At 45.5% G+C, this 22,672-nt stretch overlaps 1 protein-coding gene across 3 annotated transcripts in view; it reads right to left on the bottom strand.

Annotated features, from left to right (window-relative positions):
* Window positions 1-22,672, bottom strand: part of FAM120B (family with sequence similarity 120 member B) — a 401,073-nt gene that overhangs the window by 55,307 nt on the left and 323,094 nt on the right. For all 3 annotated transcript variants that reach the window (XM_082251418.1, XM_082251420.1, XM_082251419.1), the window contains exon 8: window positions 8,070-8,181. In XM_082251418.1, the coding sequence (XP_082107544.1) occupies window positions 8,070-8,181 (112 nt within the window). The remainder of the gene's footprint in view (window positions 1-8,069; window positions 8,182-22,672) is intronic.

Genomic DNA, 22,672 nt, shown 5'->3' with positions numbered 1-22,672 from the left:
CTCCACACAGCACACAGGACCAGAGCTGAGGCTGTTATTCAGATGGAGCTCCCTCCCCAGTCACCTTTTTTCTCTTGGTGTCACGAAAATTTGTCAGAAGTGATTCATGTGGATAGCAGAAGCAAAGAAACAAATCAGCAGACAAAAGTGACAAGTAATGCTCTTAATTGAGATAAGTACACACTATATAGGTATATGCTTTGTTAAAATTTCATGTCTGAGGTTTACAATCATGTAACATCTGACAGATGCAGAGGCTGTGTAGGAGTGAATAAAGAATGCTATTACTAGGCTGTCATTTGATTAGGATGATTAAACTTGTGCCCGATTATATCAAGTGTCCCTATCAGAATCCCTCCCTACATCAGGAGTCCTCATCAGAGTTCCCCCTTACATTAAGGTTCCTATAAGTGTCCCCCCTTAGATCAGATGTGCTGATCAGAGTGCTCCTTACATAAAATGTCCACATTAGGGTGCCCCCTTACATCAATTGCCCCCCCCATTAAGTCTCATGAATTAGTGGATGCACTCCCCCTAGATCCGGGCCTGGTCTATGACCAGCTTTAAAGTGATAGTAAAGTCTCGTTTTTTTTTTTTTCTTTAAAAATAATAAACATGTTATACTTGCCTCCTCTGTGCAGTTGGTTTTGCACAGAGCAGCCCGGATCCTCCTCTTCTGGGGTCCCTCTTCAGCTCTCCTGGCCCCTCCCTCCTGTTGAGTGCCTCCACAGCAAGCAGCTTGCTATGGGGGCACCCGAGCCGAACCGCAGCTCTGTGTGTCCATTCAGACACGGAGCTGCGGCTAGGCCACACCCACTCTCTCCTCATTGGCTAACTGACTTTGATAGACAGTAGTGGGAGCCAATGTCTCAGCCAATGAAGAGGGAAAGTCCCGGGCAGCCAAATCTATCCTGCAGCATTGCTGGATAGAGATGGGCTCAGGTAAGTATTAGGGGGGCTGCTGCACATGGAATGCATTAAGATAAAAAAAACCTTCTGACTTTACAACCACTTTTGACCACACACATTACAATCTGATCTGGATTTTCCAAAAACTGCAGAGTCAAGGCCTACCTTTTTGGATAATAACTGAATAAAATTTTTTTAGTGGGATTTGATCACCTGTACGATTTTTATTTTTTACACTATTAACAAAAAAAGAGCGACAATTTTGAAAAAAAAAACCCCAAAAACAATATTTTTTACTCTCTGCTATAAAACATTCCCAATAAAAAAAAAATGTATAAATCTATTTTTTTCATCATTTTTGGCCAATTTCTATTCTGCTACATATTTTTGGTAAAAACAATCCCAATAAGTGTATATTTATTGATTTGCGCAAAAGTTATCGCGTCTACAAACTAGCGGAAAGATTTGTCATTTTATTCATTTTTTTTTTTACTGGTAATGGCGACGATCAGCGTTTTTTTGCGTGACTGCAACATTTCGGGGGACAAATTGGACACCGGAGATTTTTTGACAATTTCGGGGGGTACGGGACCACTGACATTACTACAGTAATCAGTGCTAAAAATATGCACTGTCACTATACTAATGACACTGACAGGGACGGGGACGGGACCACTGACATTACTACAGTAATCAGTGCTAAAAATATGCACTGTCACTGTACTAATGACACTGACAGGGACGGGGGACGGGACCACTGACATTACTACAGTAATCAGTGCTAAAAAACGGAATTTTTGTAAAATCTTACCATAAAATTCCTTTCTCTGAGGCCAGGCCGTTAATGCCAGCGACTGTAAAGCAGGATGGAAGATCGGCCCTTGAGACAAGAGGTCTTCCCGCACCGGCAGTCGCCACGGAGGCCCGACTGCCAGCTGAACGAGGTCTGCGTACCAAGACCGACGAGGCCAGTCTGGAGCCACCAGAATCACCGTGTGCGGTTCCGAGGCCAACCGGCGAAGGAACCTGGACAGGAGCTGAATCGGAGGAAAGGCATATATCAGGCGATACTGAAGCCAGGGCGCCACCAACGCGTCCGCCCGAGGATCTCGCGTCCTTGCCACGAATCTTTCCACCTTGTTGTTCAGATGAGACGCGAACAGGTCCACATCGGGGGAACCCCACTTCGCGCACAATATCTGGAACACATCCGGGTGTAAGGACCATTCCCCCTGATCCAGGGTCTGGCGGCTCAGATAATCCGCCTGCCAGTTGTCCACCCCCGGAATGTGCACTGCCGATATCGCCGGAACGTGTGTCTCGGCCCAGGACAGAATTTCTGACACTTCCCGAGCTGCTCGGGCACTCTTGGTGCCCCCTTGGTGATTGATGTAGGCCACAGCGGTGGCATTGTCCGTCTGAACCCGAACCGGACGGCCCTGAAGCCGTTCCGACCACTGTAGAAGACAAAGCTTTATCGCTCTCAATTCCAGAACGTTGATCGGAAGGGAGGATTCTTCTCTTGACCAAGTTCCCTGGGCGGACAAGTTGCCCAGGACCCCACCCCAGCCCGACAGGCTGGCATCCGTGGTGACCACCGTCCAGAACGACGGACGAAAAGATTTGCCCCCCGACACCGCCGGGGACTGGAGCCACCACAGAAGACTCCTTCTGGTGCGGTGGCTCAGTGAGACCCGCAGATCCAGAGACTGAGGTCGCCCGTCCCACTTGGCAAGAATCTCCGCTCGGAGATCCCGCGTGTGAAACTGGGCAAAAGGGATCGCCTCGAAAGACGAGACCATCAGACCCAGACACCTCATGCATGTCCTTACCGACGACGATCGGTTGTCCCTGAGGGACCTGACCTCGTCCCGAAGCGTCCCGAGCTTGTCCTCCGGAAGGAAGACCTTCGCCTGAACAGAGTCCAGAACCATCCCCAGATAGGGAAGGCGAACCGAAGGGCACAACGTCGACTTCGGAACGTTTATGGTCCACCCGAACTCCTGGAGCGTCTGCACCGTAGTGGACAGATCGGCCAATAGGCTCTGGCTGGCACTCGATCTTAACAGGAGATCGTCCAGATACCCCAAGACCGCAATGCCCTGGGCTCTCAACAGAGCCAGAACAGGCGCCAGGACCTTGGTAAAAACCCGCTGAGCCAAAGCGAGACCGAAAGGTAACGCCACGAACTGATAGTGGTCTTCCGCGATGGCGAATCGAAGGTACCTCTGGTGACCCACGAAAATGGGGATGTGTAGATACGCATCCTTTAAATCGATAGAGGCCAGAAATTCCCCCGGGCTCAGGGCAGCCACCACTGAGCGCAGGGATTCCATGTGAAACTTCCGAACACGCACGAAGCGGTTCAGAGCTTTTAAGACCAGGATCGGACGCACCTTGCCTTCCTTCCTGGGCACAGTGAAAAGATTGGAGTAAAACCCCCGAAACCTGTCCCGATGAGGCACCGGGACCACCACCCCCTGGGCCCGCAAGTCCCGCACCGCCAGGTGCAGATCTCGCAAACGCTCCGGGGGCAGGTGAAGATTTGAGGGAAAAAATCTGCCCGCCGGCCGAGAAAGGAATTCGATCTTGTAACCTGATCGAACGATTTCCTGAACCCACCTGTCCTGGATACGGAACAGCCAAGGTTGGAGGAAACCGCGCAAACGTCCCCCCACCCCAGAAACGGGTGAGGGCGTCCCTTCAGGCGGACGTGGAGTGGGTCGCAGAACCGACTTGGCCGGACTTCTGCTTACCTGCCCACGGCTTCTTCTGGGTGCCCTGGCCTTTGAAGGGCTTGCCCTTAGACTGTGACCGAAAGGCACGAAAGGACCCCTGAGAGGGCCTAAAGGAGGAGTTCCGCTTGCCACGAAAGGACTTGTTTTTCGGATTCTGGGGTAAGAGAGTGCTCTTACCCCCGGTAACTCCTTTCACCAGAGTATCCAAAGCCTCGCCGAAAAGGCGAGAACCCGCGTAGGGAAAATCCGCTACCGTCTTGCGAGAAGATTGGTCGGCCGACCAACTTTTCAGCCAGATCAGTCGACGGTTAAGCACCGCGATACTAGACAGGCGTGCAGCCAAAGGGGCCTCATTCAAGGCCGCATCGCACAAGTACATGACCCCCTGATGGATCTGGTCCACCATAGCCAGCGTGGTCGTCGGAGCTGAATCAGCTACCAGGGTGCGTCTGAGCACCTTCGTCCAATCCGCCACCGCCTCGGCTGCCATAACTGAAGTAAAAATAGGCTTGAGCATAGAGCCAGCCACCATATATGCGTGACGGGCAAGAGACTCCAACCTCCTGTCCGTAGGGTCCCGGAAAACCGGGGTATCCTCCGTAGGAACCAGGGTAGCCTTGTTTAAAACGGCTACAGCGTGATCCACTTGGGGCGCTACACACCAACGCAACTGCGCTCTGCATAAGGCCCAGGAACAGGCCGCAACCACAGTACACAGGAAGAAAATGGCGGGCCGTGCGGCGCGCCGGCCGCCGCCGCACATGTCTGCACCCACATCCCCACAGGGACACAGCGGAGCGAGAGGGATCCCCCAGCCGCACAAATAAAGGCAGACAACCCCCGCAGGGATCACAGTAAGGAGCCCGCACACAACAGACATGGGGGGGGGGGAACACACAGCCACAGACTGACACCCCCAAAACACATGGTCCCCACACAGAAGGTGCTTACCGTACCGGATGGGGTGGGGAGCCGTCTCAAAAACGACAAACCGCTGTCCTTCATGACAGGGAGTGCAGCAGCCAGGACGCAGGAGAACGCAGCACATGACCGCAGAAAGCGTCCGGTGAGGTAGCCACCTCACAGGCAGCATCCCTGCAGCGAGCAGGGATGGGTCGTTCATGGCGCCAGGGCAAACCGTAGCTGAACGCTCAATGGCAGGCTGGGGATCCATCTGGCCCTCAGCCCTGGGATCCAGGGCGGCCAGGCCGATACCCAGCTCTGCATGATGCATCTTCATCCGAAGATCCTAACTAAGAGCTGACAAAATAACAGCTAGTAAAGTAAAGAGAAAAAACACTTGAAATAAAATCAAAAAAGGGTAGAAGAGACTGAAGCCCCAGCACAGGAAAGCCTGCTACTCCTAAGCTAGGCAAGATCAAACTGAGTTGGGAATGCTGGTGCAGGGAGGTATTGACTAGTGGGACAGCCCCTAGGGGTGTGTCTATGCTAAAATCTTTTGTTACTAACAAGTCTTGTGCCTAGCTACTACTGCGGAGCAAAGGTCAATACCCATTGGTGAAGACTGTGTGAGTGGGTGGCGACTGTCGGAGGACGTAAGAGAAATATGCACTGTCACTGTACTAATGACACTGACAGGGACGGGGGACGGGACCACTGACATTACTACAGTAATCAGTGCTAAAAATATGCACTGTCACTGTACTAATGACACTGACAGGGATGGGGGACGGGACCACTGACATTACTACAGTAATCAGTGTCACTGTACTGACACTGACAGGGACGGGGGACGGGACCACTGACATTACTACAGTAATCAGTGCTAAAAATATGCACTGTCACTGTACTAATGACACTGACAGGGACAGGGGACGGGACCACTGACATTACTACAGTAATCAGTGCTAAAAATATGCACTGTCACTGTACTAATGACACTGACAGGGAAGGGGTTAACACCAGGAGCGATCAAAGAGTTAAATGTATGCCTAGGGGGTGTTTTCTAACTGTGATGGGGCTGGGCTTATGGAATCAACACAGGGACCTGTGTTCCTAAATAGGGGGAACACAGGAGCCCTGTGTTGATTGGTGACAGAACAACGGTCTGCCGCATTTACAACGTCAGACTGCCGCTCTGTCTTCCCAGGGAGTGTTCGCAGGCGCCCTGCGGCAATCGCGGCCGATGGCCCCACAAATCAGCTTCCCCTCGTGCTAATTGCCACGCTGGCTCCCGAGGAGTGACGTATCGGTACGCCGATTCGCGCACCCGAGCCAGCCTGCCGCAGTATATCTGCGTTGGGCTGTCGGCAAGTGGTTAAAAAGAAAATAAAATAAAAATCAATAACATTTACTTAAAAAGACGGCAGCTGTGTGATGTAAATAAGGTGCATCTGTTTTTGGCTTTGTTATTCAATACATGCCAGAATTAGAATGCTGCAATAAGGCGCATATTGTTGTTATACCCTCTATAGCCAAAACAACAATACAGTAACTGTTGTTATGGCATGCAACACAAGTATTTTAGAATGTGTACACAAACAATTTAATAACCTATCTTGCTACAATTTGGCAGCCAATGCTTTATATACAAAAGGTGAAAGTCTGTTTATCAAGTGGTGTAATAACATCAACAGAAGTAATAACATCAACACTGCCCACAGCCTCAGGGCATGATATGTAGGAGTTTTACATGTGTCACTGCTGTGTGTATAGGCCACTTCTGATCCGACAGGGCAGTGTTTCCAAACCTCGCTCTTTAAGGACCCCCAGCGGGAATTTCTCAAAGGGCCGTTCACACCTCATGCAGTGCAGTATTTTTTTTCTGCATCAAAAACGCATAGAACAATGTTATATGGGTTCCAATGGCTTGGTTTTACGCCAATGCAGTGTGTTCCAGTAGAAAAAGTATAACCTGTTGTTTTCTTGCACAGAACTGTACTGAAATACGGTAAAAAGCATTAAAAAAATTAACTGGACCCCAGTACAGTGACAAAAAAAAAACACAAAAAACTAAAAAAAAGCATCTGGAATGCATCCTGGAACACATCATAAAAACACGCATTCAGAAAGGCATCCGGAATGGAATTTTGCCGTGTAAAGGGCACTTCGAAAAAAGGTGAAGGAAATCCTGAAAACTTGACCTGCTGGCTGATACTTTAGGACTAAGGTAGGGAACTATTAGCTGGCCATACATTGACTAAAGTTCAGTTGGTTCAGCAGGGACCGGTGTTCTATCAGAATCCTGCTAGCTATCAAATTCTGCAACCGGAAGTGACGTTTGGATGGGAACAATTTACTGTGTTCCAATAGGTTTCCTAATATGACAGAACACGAAGCAGAGGCGGACATCTTCTTACACCCACGCAAGTCTTGAATTTTACATTTATTTTAGCAGCAAACTCACCTTATATAGTGAATAACAGCATTACAATTCTATTATTATTGTAATATAGTAAATACACAGAGAAACCTGCAGGTAGAAGGTGGTGACGGCCATCTTGGTACACCCCGTACTGCTCAGCGACAAACTTATTTATATAGTGAAATAGACTATTTCACTCGGTCACCATGAAATAGTCTATTTCAGTATATAAGGTGAGTTTACTGCTACAATAAATGTAAAATTCAAGACTTGTGTGGGTGTAAGAAGATATCCCCCGCTGCTTTGTGTTCTGTCACATTAGGAAACCTATTGGAACGCATAACGGCCATGTTGGAAAGAATGGCGCATGCGCAGTAAGTTTTTCTCGTCCGAACGTCACTTCCGGTTTCAGAATCTGATAGGTAGCGGTAAAACACCGACTGAATTTTGATCAGTGTGGCAGTCCCTACTTCTCAGAAGTGGATCGCCTGACAGATTTTTCTTGAACAATAGCTTCAGTCAATCAGTATTTTGAAACCAGCAGCTGTCAGATTACAATGTTCCAACTGGGAGAATTCCTCCATCCACCTTGTTTGTGTGGATGGAGTAATCTGTTATTCAGCCACTGGCTGAATGAAAAAAGACTAAGGCCTCATGGGCAGCGGGGGGTGGTATAAAACAGATGGCTGAGCTGCAGTTTTACCCTTTCTACCACCTCCCATATAGTGAAGGCCGTTTCCATGCAGAGGCTGTAATGCTTTGGGTTGTGGGTGCTGCAAATTGTAATGTGGAATTAACAGGCAGCAGCGACTGTCAAACTCGCCTATTAAATCAACAGGGCTGCGCTGCAACCACAAGACAACTGCTTGGCTCCTGGTTGCAGTGCAGTAGGCCCATTATAAACTGCCATTTGTGAAAAAAAAAAAACAGGCATAAAGGAGGTGGCAGGATTGTCTCCTGAACACTTAGCCACACTCTGAAAAGCAATACACAGTGAATTGCTTTTCAGAGCTAGTGCTAGAGTTAGAGTGTACCCAACCAAACAATGTATAGCCAGCTATTGCTATTATAGACTATGTATTAATTGTTGCACTCACCTGACAAAGGCCAGTTTTCTCCCTTGGGGTCTGGCTTCAAGGTCCTGCCCTGTGCTGCACAAGCATCAATGATCAGAGTCTTCAGCTTCTTAAACTGTGAAATTATTGTCTCCTGCAGCAAAATCATTTCACAATTAAAAACCCAAAACCTATAAATAATACAGTTGGTATAGAAAATAAACACATTTCAAAAACAGAATCACTGAGAAAATGACTTGTAAACTCAAATCACGTGTAGCTAATCACCTTCTTGATAGCACACAAGCCATTTGACTTTCAACTGTGATCAGCTGTGGTCATTTTGATTAGCTCAGCATAAAAAGATCTTTCCTGGAGCATTTCAGTCCCTTGTAATGCAACTGAAGCAAACAATCAACTATGGGTGGCAAGTCACTGTCAAAAGATCTCTGGTATAAAGCTGTGGACAGGCACAAGTCAGTATATGGATACAAAAAAAAAAAAATCAAAGGCTTTATCAGTGCCTAGAAGCACAGTGAAGTCTATTATTAAGAAGTGGAAGGTATTTGGTACACAGATCCTCCCTGGATCAGGACGTTGCTCCAAACTGGATCAAAGAGCAAGGAGGAAACTGGTCAGAGAGACTACCAAGAGGCCTACAGCAACTCTGAAGCAGTTGTAGGAATTTATGAAAAATCGGTATTTGTGTGCGTGTGACAACAATATCACAAATTCTCCACAAATGTGGCTTGTATGGGAGGGTTGCAATGAAAAAGCCACTCCTTAACCACTTGCCTTCTGTGCACTTAAAGAGGAAGTAAACCCTCCTCAGGAAGTTGTACCTATAGGTAAGCCTATGATAAGGCTTACCTATAGGTACTGTAAATATCTCCTAAACTTGCACCGTTTAGGAGATATTTACCTTTAATGCAGCCAGTGACGTCACTGGCGCATGCGCTCTGAAGGAACGGCTGATCGTGCCGTTCCTTCAGAGCCCCGTGCCGTGACCGTCGGCTCCCGCGCGCGTGCGTGGGAGTGACGTCACCGCGGATCCGGCCAATCAGATGACCGGATGCCGCGATCCCGGAGAGCGGCACGGCGGGGGCTCGTTCTAAGGTAAGTATTTCATAATGAGCTAGTATGCGATGCATACTAGCTCATTATGTCTTTCTCTTGCAGGTTGTAAAAAAAAAAAAAAATTTTTAAACGAGTTTACAACCTCTTTAAACACCCTTCCCATCCAGGCCAATTTTCAGCTTTCAGTGCTGTCACACTTTAACTGACAATTGCGCGGTCATGCTACACTGTACCCATATGAAATTTTTATCATTTTTTTCACACAAATAGAGCTTTCTTATGGTGGTATTTAATCATCTCTGGGTTTTTTATTTTTTACAAAAAAAAAAGAATAAAGACAGAAAATTATTTTCTGCGAGTAAATTTTGAAAATAAATTTTTCTCCTTCACTGATGTGCGCTGATGAGGCGGCACTGATGGGCACTGATAGGCTGCACTGATGGGCACTGATGAGGTGGCACTTATGGGCACTGATGAGGTGGCACTTATGGGCACTGATGAGGAGGTACTAATATGCCGCACTGATGAGCACTGATAGGCGGCATTGATAGGCGGCACTGATGAGCACTGATAGGCGGCACTGCTGGGCACTGAGAGGTGGCACTGCTGGGCACTGAGTGACAGCACTGACGGGCGGCACTGATAGGCGGCACTGATGGGCACTGGCGGATGGCACTGATGGACACTGACGGGTGGCACTGCTGAGCACTGATGGGTGGCACTGATGAGCACTGATGGGCAGCACCATCAGTGCCCACACTCAGTGCCCATAGTGCTGCCAGTCAGTGCTCATCAGTGCCTAGATGAGCAGGCACTGACTGGCAGCACTATGGGCACTGATTGTGGGCATTGATGGGGGGCACTGAGGCGGGCACTGTGGGCACTGATGGGGGGGGCAATGTGTGTATTTTTTTACCTTTAGTAATCAGGGCACTGGTGATCAGTGCCCTGATTACACTGCTGTGTGTCCCCGGCGGCTGACGGCTCCCCCTCCTTCCTCACACATGCAGGCTCTGTGTGAGGAAGGAGCGCCGGCGATGAGAGATGATCTCATATGTTTACATATGAGATCATCTCTCATTGGACGGCTTGATCACGTGGTGAATGGCCGCTGTGATTGGCCATTCACCACGATCTGTGATCGGCTGTGTCCAAGGGACACGGCCGACACAGATTCTCCCCGATGCGCGCTCACGGGAGCGCGCGGGGAGAGTCTTTCTGGGAGGCCGTTTAAAAACGGCCTCCCGAAAATTCAAGTCCGCGCTGCAGCCGTATATAGGCTGTAGCGCGGATGTGAGGAAGTTAAGAAAGGCCATATGCAGTCACGACTGAGCTTTGCTCAAATGCACCTTAAAGATTGTGAGACCACATGGAAAAAGGTGTTATGGTCAGATGAGACTAAAATTTAATTATTTGGCCTCAACACCAAACGATATGTCTGGGGGAAATCCAATACAGCTCATCATCCAAATAACACCATTCCTACAGTAAAGCATGGAGGTGGTAATATCCTGTTATGGGGGCGTTTCTCTGCAGCTGGGACTGGGGCACTTGTCAGGATAGAAGGAAAAATGGATCGGGGAAAATACTGTCAACTGCTTGAGGAAAATCTGTGGTCCTCTGACAGAAAGTTGATAATGTTTAACTTCCAACATGACAATGATCACACAGTGGTTAATGGAGAAAAAGGTAAATGTCCTTGCATGGCTTAGTCAGAGCCCAGACCTAAACCCCATTCAAAATCTGTGGAATGACTTGAAGACTGCAGTCCACAAACGGTCACCATCAAATGTAACTGACCTTAAGCAGTTCTGCAAAGAGTGTGGGGGGGGGGGGGGGATATTGCAAAATCTAGATGTGCAAAGTTAGTAGAGACATATATCACCAGACTAAAGGCTGTAATGAAAGCAAATGGCGGTTCAAGAAAAATACTGACGCAAGGGAGTGATCCTTTCCCAACTCAGTGATTCTGTTTTTTAATGTTTTATTGACTTGTTGGTGCTATGTCTTTTGCTTAGATGTTATAAGTAAATAAAGCTGGATAAAACAAAAACTGTATCTGTCTTCAAAAAAAGGGGGGGGGGGATTATTTTTTTATACCCACCGTGTATACACATTCATTGCACAATATACGGCAAACAACCTGTAAAACATGTCCTCTTTTTTTGGTAGTTCTTTTGGCTCTGACGAGGAGGGTTCTCCCTCGAAACGCATCAGCCAGATATATGCGGATACCATCACATCATCCAGCACCATAGGAGAATCCTGGTAGTCCTGGAGGCGATTGGTTCCAATTTCCTTACATGCTTGCAATTATCATGCGTTTGTGAGCTTTTTTGGATATTAATAACCATGTTAGTGGTAATGCACAAGGTTGGTGCGCCCTTCTCTTGTTGTTTTTCAGTGTATTTGGATACGCTTGGTCCTGAGGGGGCAGCAAGACCTTAGGTGGCTTGTGCAAAGACCACACAAGACCACTTACCTTCTCGCATACCACTTGAGCACAAGAGAGACATTGTTTTGGAATATCTCCTATATATATTTATAGTAAATACTGGTGTCATTGCTTAATCTTTAGAGTAGTGATAGCATACCTAAAAAAATAAAATAATACAAATCTAGAAACCAGTGAGGGTCATTCTTTGTGAGTTGTTTTGAAAGTATTCTGTGAAGGAATTCATAGTAAAAACATAGATATAAGGATCTCTTCCCAGAGATTGGTGTATCATAGAAAACCCCGGATCTCTCCATAAAGAGTGCCTGTCACATGCCTATTGCTGCCATAAGGGATGTTTACAATTCTTGTGACAGCAATAAAAGTGATTAAAAAATAAATAAATTAAAGCGATAGGGTAAAAAAAAAGAAAAAAATTAAAATGCCCCCCCACTTCCCCGTGTGTAAAGGCGAATCCATGCGTCTGTCCCGCATGCACGCAAACAGCAATCGTCCCACAAACGTGTTGCATCACTGTGAATGTCAGATCATGGGAGTAATTCTAGCAGCAGACCTCCTGCGTAAATCTAAAGTGGTAACTTGTAAAGGCTTTTAAAGCTTTGCCAATGGATAGTAAAATGTACATAATTTGTCACTGTTGCACAGGCATGTGCCGCTTTAAAGTGTAACATGTTTGCTATCTCCAGTGCAAAATATAAGTGCAGCGCAATCACATATACAATATAACTTAACCACCTGCTGACCATCCACCGCAGATATATGGAGGCAGGTTCCTGCAAACCCGTACTTCGTTGTGCGGTAGCGATTGTGGGGGCGCGTGCGCTGCAGGAGGTGTGCCCATTTGCCAGAGAGGAAGCTGATTTGTGGGATTGCTCCCCATGGAGACAGAATGGCGGTCTGCCATTGTAAACACGGCAGACCGCTGTTCTGTCAGCAGTGAACACAGGGCTCAGTATACTGCTGCTTCTCCTCCCCCAGCTCTAATGCAGCTGAGAACAGAGAGAATGTGATCACTTAAAAAAAAAGGGAAAAAGGATATTTATATATATTTTTTTAAATCTATACAAAAAGGTTTAACCTTTCATTTCTGATGTAGCACCCTACAAGGTAGGTGCTAAGCAAAGTATAGTGGACCTTGGCTGCCTAACAGCAGGGCCATGATTTTCAGCTGTACTGTCATGTCTCCCAGGTGTTGCTATTGAGACTGGGGAGTCTTCCCACTGGCTCCATGAGAAGGCTTCTCATTGGGCAGTGGATGAAACCCAATCAGTGGCACATTCAGGCCTGTATCTACCCCAGGAAGGCAGATTCTGCTGCACAGGATTCTGGGAGTGAGTATAAGTTTGAGGGGAACGCATCGTCTTTGGCGGAAAGCAGAGTCCCAGGAGGGAGAGTACGGCTGTCTTTCCTCCTTTAGAAGGATCGGGTGTCTCGGGTGGCTTGCCTGAGGATACAGAGAGAGCTGAGCTGCAGAGAGGATCCGGTGTGCCGAGGACCAGTGGAGTAAAGCGGGCCCAGTTTCAGCAAAGCATTCCAAGCTTGTGAGTACTGTAACTGCCCCTGGGGGTCTGCTTAGCTGAGAGGGGACCGCTCCGGTGAAGGTCCAAGGGATCCAGGAGCTAGCTAGCTGTAAAGGGGGTGCCTAGTGAGAGGACCCTGAAGTGTCAGAGGGGTGCCTAGTGAGAGGACCCTGAAGTGTTAGAGGGGGTGCCTAGTGAGAGGACCCTGAAGTGTCAGAGGGGGTGCCTAGTGAGAGGACCCTGAAGTGTCAGAGGGGGTGCCTATTGAGAGGACCCTGAAGTGTCAGAGGGGGTGCCTATTGAGAGGACCCTGAAGTGTCAGGGGGGGTGCCTAGTGAGAGGACCCTGAAGTGTCAGAGGGGGTGCCTAGTGAGAGAACCCTGAAGTGTCAAAGGGGGCGCCAGCAGTTGGGCCCTGAAGAGTTAATGTGTACAGCGTGCAGTGTTGAAAGTTGCAGCAGCACAAGCAGGTACAAGGAGCTACCTCAGTCAGTGAAGGGCAGGAGGGAGTTGTTCAAAGGACTTTTGAGCTTAACAGAGTGTCAAGAGTCAAGTCTCACTACAGTCCAGGATCTTTTGAGTTAACCAGAGGGTTACAAGTCAAGTTCTAGCACAGTCCAGTTATAAAGCAATTCTCAAGAGTCAGTAAGCGTTGGTCGACATCCAGCTGGTGTCAAGACAGCGCTAACAGACATTTTTCTACAGAGTGTCCCAGTTTTACCTAGTTGAGCCAGAGGAGTATCCCACTCATTCCCTTCTCCCATCCCCATTATCAAATAAACAAAACAAACCAAAGATGCCAGAATGGTCATTGTCTCAACTCTCACACTTGGGTATTCAGCTTAAATGGGCTGAAGGGGTCACCGGTAACAATGGCAGACCCATATCAGGCCCAATGCCTGGAAAACCTGCTACACTTTTTAAACGCAATGGGTTGTTTTTCTAGGTGATCGTTTACAATCACTTTAAGCTGCAGAGGCAGCGAGATGGGGATGTCCACGTCACAGAAAAATTTTTACTCCCTGTTGCGTTCTACAGGGAATACCACCGCCGAACACAAACCATTCAAGTGAATGGGGCCACGTCGCTATCTCCCTGCAACTGAATGCAACACATGTGGTTTCAGTGCAGACGTTTGGGTTTTACAGGGTTAAAACAGGCGATAAGGAGGTGACAGATTGTTTCCCAGTGACCTGTCAAATGCCCCCTGAAAAGTCATCCCCCGCAAATCGCTCTCCGGAGGGCGACGCAAGTGTAAACGAGCCCTACAGAGTAAAATGATAAGTGCTATTCCAATTCTTCATATGTAAATAAACACAGCTGCGCACAAATATTTCCTGGTTATACTATAAATAATAGATTCTCATATTCAATAAATGTTCCTGTGTCCAGGCCCAGATGAAATAAATACATGTTCCCTTTGAAGGAAGGCTGAAGATAGTTTTGAGAAAATTCAGCAGTGATTCTACATGTTCCAGACTTGAATTGCATGAATGGTACTCCATTGCCTAGAGCCGTGGGTGCCCCGTCTATTCTCCGACATGTCTATCAGTAACTGACAGACAGAAGCGCCATGAAGGGTCTTGAACAATCATCAGCTATGAAGTACATAGGAGACGATGTATTGGGCCACTGTGCAAAGGTGGACAGGCTTTGTGATGATAAACCATTAATCACATTGCCATGCAGAGATGTATTTGCACAGGTGCTTTTGGAATGCGGAGCCAATCATGGCAAGAAAGACAAATACTCTTTTCTGCATGTTTAAAATATGTTTTGTATTGTTCGCTATTTCAGAAATGAGTGGCTGAACATAATGACGGATTGGAAAACAGGTAAACAGAATGTCTTAGCCAACAACAGGCAATGTCAAGGGAAAGCTTAGCATGCTTTGGTTGCATTTGAACCTTTTACTTTTCACTTAACCTCCAGCACAGAAAATTTCAGCATACATACGAACACGAAAAAGGCGAAAGGTGGCCACAAGGCCAAGGACAGGACAGATATCGCTGAATTATACCCTTCATAATCCCTTTGTGTACAAGTGACTGAATTTGGTCATTTGCAGCAACCAGCTGGAAAGATTGGAATATTTTTTAATATCTTTTTTTTTTGTGTAAATCCTGCTTATCAAAAAATGAATAGCACTGGATAAATAGTAAGAAGTGCATATAAATCAGCACAACCAAGTGAATAAATCTAGTTATCAAAAGATGTAACCAAATAAATAACAATGATTATATAAAAAAAAAAACCTATAAGGGCTCTTTCACATCGTCCGCCTCCGTAGGCAGATCCGTGTTGCTCAGCGGGGATTGATCCGCGATCCACGCTGAGCCGGCGGATGACAGCTCCGTCTCCGCTTGCAGTGCGGAGAGGGAGGTGTCACAGCCCCCTCTGCTCTCTTTGGGGGATCGGATGAGAGCGGACCGCCTGTCCACTCTCATCCGATCCATCCCGATACCTGAACGGATGGAAAAATAGGGTTTCCACAGGATCGGATACGGGTGTCAGCGGGTGTCAGCGGAGGTGTCTCCGCTGACATCTGCTGCCCCATAGAGCTGCATGGAGGATCCGATCAGATCTGCCTAAAAAACTGACAGGCGGATCTGATCGGACCGCCCGTGTGAAAGAGCCCTAAGGCTATGTTCACGTTCACGTTCGGATACGGGTGTCAGCGGAGGTGTCTCCGCTGACATCTGCTGCCCCATAGAGCTGCATGGAGGATCCGATCAGATCTGCCTAAAAAACTGACAGGCGGATCTGATCGGACCGCCCGTGTGAAAGAGCCCTAAGGCTATGTTCATGTTCAGTACGAAGCTCTTGTACCTTTTTTGGGCGACAGGCGTCCCGCGATTCTGTTTGCACGATGTTACAGCGATTCGGCAGGCGGAAATCGCGGCAACATCGCACAGCGTTTGGGGTGCCATTGCAAATCACGGGCATCGCACAGGTGTCCCGTGATTTGCAATGATTCCGGATCGCGGGCAGAATCGCGGCGATACTGCCCGCGATCCACTACGCCCACATGTGAATGTAGCCTTAATATAAAAGCGGCTGCTGTCACCTATTATGTTTTCATTGCATACATTAATCAGAAAAAATACCAAAAATGGTGCTGCACCACTTTTAACAACTGTGCATGTAAAGTGCATATACAAAATAGTGATAAATATATAAAAAAAATGTGATCTTACAATAAAATATTAAATCAATACAAATTACAATACAGATATATAAAAAATACAATAAAATATTACAATTCAGGAAGAATGTGACAAATACAATGAAGAAAAAGTCCCAATAATTGTGCAAGAAAGGACATGTGCAAAACTGCAATTCTGGTGCAAATACAAAAGTGCCAGTGCTTCAGCCATGAATCCTGTGTCTGTGCACGCCTTCACCAACAAATGGATGGCTGCTCACCTCAAGTTCCGTCCTATTGGTGAGAACATTTTTTTTATATATATCACTATTTTATATATGCACTTTATATGCACAGTTGTTAAAAGTGGCGCAGCACCATTTTGGCATTAGCACTGCATAAATCCCCCTACCCCGAGGGAAAAAAAAGGAAACTTTTGTAGCACTAATCTTTAAAAATAGCAAGTCTGACCTTTCACACAAAAAAAAAAAAAAAAAAAGAACTAGACTTTTTGCACTGCCTATATTCGACAAGACTTGTTCCTTACCAACTTCCCTTGTTTAACCTTCCTTTTATTTAACCCTTTTGCTGCAAGTGCTGTTTTGCATTTTTTTTTGCACATATAAAAAAGTAAAATAATTTTAGGCCTGAAGATGAGTTAAATTCCTCAAGAATAAAATGCTGGTAGTCCCAATTATTTTTTTTTCACACGATATAATACGGCAATGGTTTATCAAGTGAACATTAATTGTAAAAATACACTAAGTTGTAGTGCACACAAATTCAATATATTACACATTTTTGGTATAGTCTAAAATATGAGTTTAGAGTAAATAGATGTTAAACATGCAAAGCCTTAAAGTGGTAGTAAACTCATGCTTTTAAAAATAAGCTGGCCTGTGCCATGGTGAATCGACTCCCGTGCGCATGCGTGGGAGTGATGTTACAGCAGCCTGGCCATTCAAGTGGCTGAGGATTCAGAAACCAGGTGGAAGACTGGGATAACATGGAAGCGCCGGGGACCAGGGAGAGTCGTGGCAGCCCAGCGCTCATAATGTTATATTATGTGCTGCATACTAATTTATAATTACTTAAACCTGCAGGGGGACATATTTTTTTTATTTTTTATTAAGAGACTTTACTACGGCTTTAAAACTGTGTGGCCGGGTAACAGGGACAAAATTCAGTACTACAAATTTCCAATAGGGGACGCTTTGAAACCTCTTAACTGTGTATAATGGCCCTAGAATTATCACTCTCCCTCTAATGTGTGCATGGCAATATGTAACATGTGTAGTGCAATCGACATGTGTATTTATGTACATATGTGCGTGTATGTGTAAGCAGCAGGGGCTCAACATTTTTTTTTTTTTAGTTTAGTGCTTGGGTGTCATTTTATTATTTTTTTTTATTTTTTTTTTTTTAGTGCTTGGGTGTCATTTTATTTTTTATTGTTATCACATAAGGGACACAAGCACTAGCCTATGCTAGGGGACACAAAGCCCCCCTATGCACTTACTATGGCAGGTGCTCTTCAATGAGACATTGGGATCTATTAGACCCCTAGCTGCTTCCCCTGCACTTCAATCACACTCCATTAGCTTCTTTCTTAGCCATAGCTGCTGGAAAAAGTGACAGCTGAAACCATAAGTAACGCAATTCTCGTTGCTTCCAGGTCCTAAGTAGGTAGGTGAGATCAATAAATGGGTGTTCACTGGTTTTCCTCCCCTCTGTCCAGCTACACTTGCCATGTGGGCTCCAGGCACACAGGTGGGATAATGGAGTTAAGGAAAAATGTGGGACAGGGAGGGAGGGGGTACCTGTGGGGGGGGGGGGGGTATTACCTTCAGAGATCCATGGAAGTAGCAGATTTACACACTAGGCAGCTGACAACCTATTACATATGGTGGTGACAGAGAAAGGGTTAAAGGTTAAGTTTACCTTTTGATTAAAATCGATTATGCTGTCAACAGGTACCAGTAGGTTAAAAAACACTGCACTCTCCTTCTCATGCATATAGGCAATTTGGATTTGATCACAGACATCTCTCTGTCTATATTGCACAGTGCAGGGCAGTTCTCCAACAGTGTCAGTAACCCATCAGCTTCCATTTTTTTTTTTTTGTCAAAGCCTAAGACCAGATTTTGCACTTCCCAGTTTTAGTTAAACACTTGCCGACTGCCCCACGCAGATTTACTGCGGCAGGGCGGCTCGGCTGCGCATCATCACGTAGATCTATGTGATTATGTGCACGCGGTCTCCGGTGATTAGACACAGCGGGAGACAGACCGTGAGAGGAGTGGGCTCGATCGCTGCCGGCCTCCCGCAATCTTCGGTTAACTGACAGGAGAGCCGTCTGGAATGTAAACAATGCAAGACGGCTCTTCTGTCAGAGCCAAGCTGAATCACCGATCTCTCTGTGCCTCTGTTAAATCCACCCCCCCCCCACAGTTAGTAAGCACAAATAGAGAACACATTAACCCCTTTGATCACCCCTAGTGTTAACCCTTCCCTTCCAGTGTCATTTATACAGGAACAGTGCATATTATTTAGCACTTATCACTGAATTAACGTCACTTGTCCCCAAAAAGTGTCAGATTTGTCCGCCGCAATATCGCAGTCCTGATAAAAACCGCTGATCGCCGCCATTACTAATAAAAAATATAATAAAAAGGTCCAAAAATCTATCCCATAGTTTGTAAACGCTATAACGTTTGAGCAAACCAATTATTATACGCTTTTTAGGAATTTTTTTTTACCAAAAATATGTAGCAGAATACAAATTGGCCTAAACTGCTAAAAAAAAATTGTTTTTTTTTACATTTTTTTATTGGGAAAATTTTATAGCAGAAAGTAAAAAATATAGTTTTTTTTTTTTTCAAAATGATCGCTCTTTTTTTGTTTATAGAGCAAAAACTAAAAAAAAAAAAAAGCAGTTGATCAAATACCACCAAAAGAAAGCTCTATATGTGGGAAAAAAAGGACATTCATTTTATTTGGGTACAGCGTCGCACAACCGCGTAATTATCAGTTAAGGCAAAGCAGTGCCGAGTCGCAAAAAATGGCCTGATCATTAAGGGGGTAAAACCTTCCGGAGCAGAAGTCAATCCCTATAGGAGAAGTTTTACTAAAATTGGCGTGCACAAAATCTGCTGCAGCTGTGCATGGTAGCCAATCAGTATCTAACTTTCTCTTACTAAATTAAGCTTTGGCAAAAAAAAACTCAGAAGCTGATTGGTTACTATGCAGAGCGGCACCAGATTTTGTGTGCTCCAGTTTTAGTAAATCTCCCCCTACATAAGCTTTAAAGTATACACATGCAGTATACCTGGAAGAAATATTTAGGTCAGATCAAAAAAGTCCATAAGAATTCAGTATGCAGGTATTCTGTGTTCTGGGCATATGTCCCTGAACGGGCTTATCGTAGTTCAGCCTCTCAAAAACTTTGACCGGCAGCAGGCAGGGGGGACTGGACACAGCACCTGTGCCTTCAAGGCGCATGCAAACGCTGGGATTGGACACACACGGGCTAAACAGTACTAAAACTAATTAGTGAATGCTGGATGATTCACACGGAATGAATGTACATGCAGTTTCGCCGGACGAACAGCTAAGCAAAATTTTTGAAAATAGACCCCTATGTTTATACAACAAGAACAATGTTTCATGTGTAAACATTGGTAAAGATGCTGGTTGTATATTTTTATAAGTTAACTCGATTCCATGGCATGTTTTTATTTGACATACTTCTCCCATGGAATGCTTATTATGCAAGTCTTTTATGCTAAACAATCTCTACTACAAACGTAAACAATAAAAATAGGTATATGCTTAGTAATACCAATGTAATCATACCGTAAATCCACAAAATCATTTCAGCTAAAACATGCCTGCATCTCATCTACAATAAAATCCCTTTATTGCAGGTTTAGTAAATGGTGTCCACTGTGCCATAGATCTAAATACTTTCACAATGACCGCTCCTCAAATCCCCATTTTATGTCTGATTGCTTTGCAATTTAGACAAACAAGAAAAAAATTAAAGTTCAACTGTTCTATTAAATTGCCTTGTTTATTGCGGTCTTGAACCAACCAGGCATTGGGACAATGGGTGCAATAGTTTCAACGTAACAATTGCTGCTTAAACACTTCTGGACCAGAAGATTCTCCCCCTTAATGACCAGGCCATATTTTGCGATTTGGCACTGCGTTACTTTAAAGGTCAATTGCGCGGTTGTGCGACGCTATATCCAAATAAAATTGATGTCCTTTTTTTCCACAAACAGAGCTTTCTTTTGGTGGTATTTGATCACCTGTGCAATTTTTATTTTTTGCACTATAAACAAAAAAAGAGCGACAATTCTGGAAAAAAAAAACAATATTTTTTACGTTCTGCTATATACCATTCTCAAAAAATAATTAAAAATCAATTTTTTTTAACATTTTAGGCCAATTTGTTTTCCGCTACATTTTTTTGGTAAAAAAAAAAAAAAATCACAATAAGCGTATTTTGATTGGTTTGCGCAAAAGTTATTGCGTCTACTAACTGCGGGAAAGATTTATGTCATTTTTATTGTTTTTTTTTTTTTACTAGTAATGGCTTCGATCTGCGATTTTTAGCGGGACTGTGACATTGCGGCGGACACATTTGACCCCTAACTGACATTTTTGGGGGGACCAGTGACAATACTACAATAATCAGTGCTAAAAATATGCACTGTTACTGTAATAATAACACTGGCAGGAAAGGGGTTAACACTGTGGGTGATCAAGGGGCTAAATGGGAGCCTAGGGGAGTGATTCTAACTGTGGGGGGGGCGTGGCATGTGAAATGACCATAGAGACCTGTGTTCCTGTATAGAAGGATCACAGGAGCTCTATGATCATTCCAGGGAGAAGAACGGTCAGCTGTGTTTACAACAGCTGACCGTTCTTCTCTCTCACCAGGGAGCGATCGCAGGTGTCAGGCAGCAATCGGAGCCATCTGCCCTGTGCATCGGAGTCCCCAATGCCGAGTGGGGGCGGGAGCGCACCGCCGGCGGCACGCGCTCATACTGTGCGACCGACATAGGTCTACGTTGGTTTGTGCAGGAGGGCCTCACTGCCGCAGTAAAAAGAAGAAGTAGAGTGTACCTTAAAATGCATCTCAAATAACAGGGGTTAATTGTTTTAATGCCAAAAAACTGCAGCATCAAAATGTTTGCAAGCACGAGTCTATATTGGCCTTTTTCAACAAGGGTTCTGTGGAGACTTAGGGTTCCTCCAAAAGTTGCTAAGGGTTCCTTAGGCAATGAGCCATTTATGACTTTCAAATAAGCAACCACTGACAGCAATTATCTTTTACCTATCTGTTAGAAGAGAATTATTTTATTATGGGCTTTTCTCCCACTGACCACTTGTCCCAGTGACAACCAAGATCAGGGTCCTTCTGCATGGTTCACCGGAGTAAAAGGGCGCCTCTCCCAGTGATCACCAATGTATGGAGGCCCTACACTGACCAATCATATAACAGTGCATTTCTCCACTAAGCACCAATGTGGGGTGTGAGCTGGTGGACAGGTAGCAGGTACAAAGCTCCCTGGGGTGAGCACAATTTCAGGCACAGATACCAGTCTAGTGATGAAGTGATAAACAGTGCTGTGTTTATTGGTGCTATTTACAAGTCTATTTACATGTGCCGTACAGTCGTTCCACAAAATAAACAGGGCAAAAATTCCCAAACAAAATCCTAGCCGTGTCCTGGCACTAACTGCACAAATCCATGACTTAACTAGTAGGCTGAGCAAGCCTACTGCTCGTCAGTCTCCACATACAATTTTACAGCTCCACCAACCTTTCAGCTCTCACAGACACGACTTGTCTGTTCCCCAGGCTCTAGAGCACTAACTCTGAGTTCCAGGTGATCCTAAATTGCCAAAAGGGAGAGGTGCAAAACTCGAACTAGACAGAGAAACAGAGGTCTCTAAAAGTGTTTGAGGGGAGCCTGGGAGATGTGTAAACCCCAAAGAGGACTTTTTCAAGCTCCCTCTGAGACACTCTTCTGCAGGGGAACACTACAATTTTAACTACCTGCATGTCTTTTCAGGACATAATTAAGCATTTTATTATAATTACTGAAATCAATTTTGTTCGAAAAAAACAGACCTGGTTTAAATATGCTAAGTAGGCCTCATTACTCATTCTTTTCTTCTTTTGTTTTTTTTTTTCTCAACCTACTGATCACAGTAATGTGCCATGAGCTGTAGCTATAGTATTTATTAGCAGGGGTTCCTTGAATCTATACAGTTATTCCTCTGTTAAAAAGTTTTGAAAGCCTGGTCTATATTGTTATTGTATCTTTACACTGGCCCTTCTATTTCTGTATGTGGATGATGGCACTGTAGTTATTAGGGAAACATAAGCAGGAAGAGATTTTAGTCCTCTGCTGGTCACATGTTCAAAATAAAAAA

Source organism: Pelophylax lessonae, assembly GCF_965119305.1.
Source record: "Pelophylax lessonae genome assembly, chromosome: 3".
Classification (NCBI taxonomy): domain Eukaryota; kingdom Metazoa; phylum Chordata; class Amphibia; order Anura; family Ranidae; genus Pelophylax; species Pelophylax lessonae.
The sequence above is the reverse complement of the archived record's forward strand: the minus strand, read 5'-3'. Positions and strand labels throughout refer to the sequence as shown.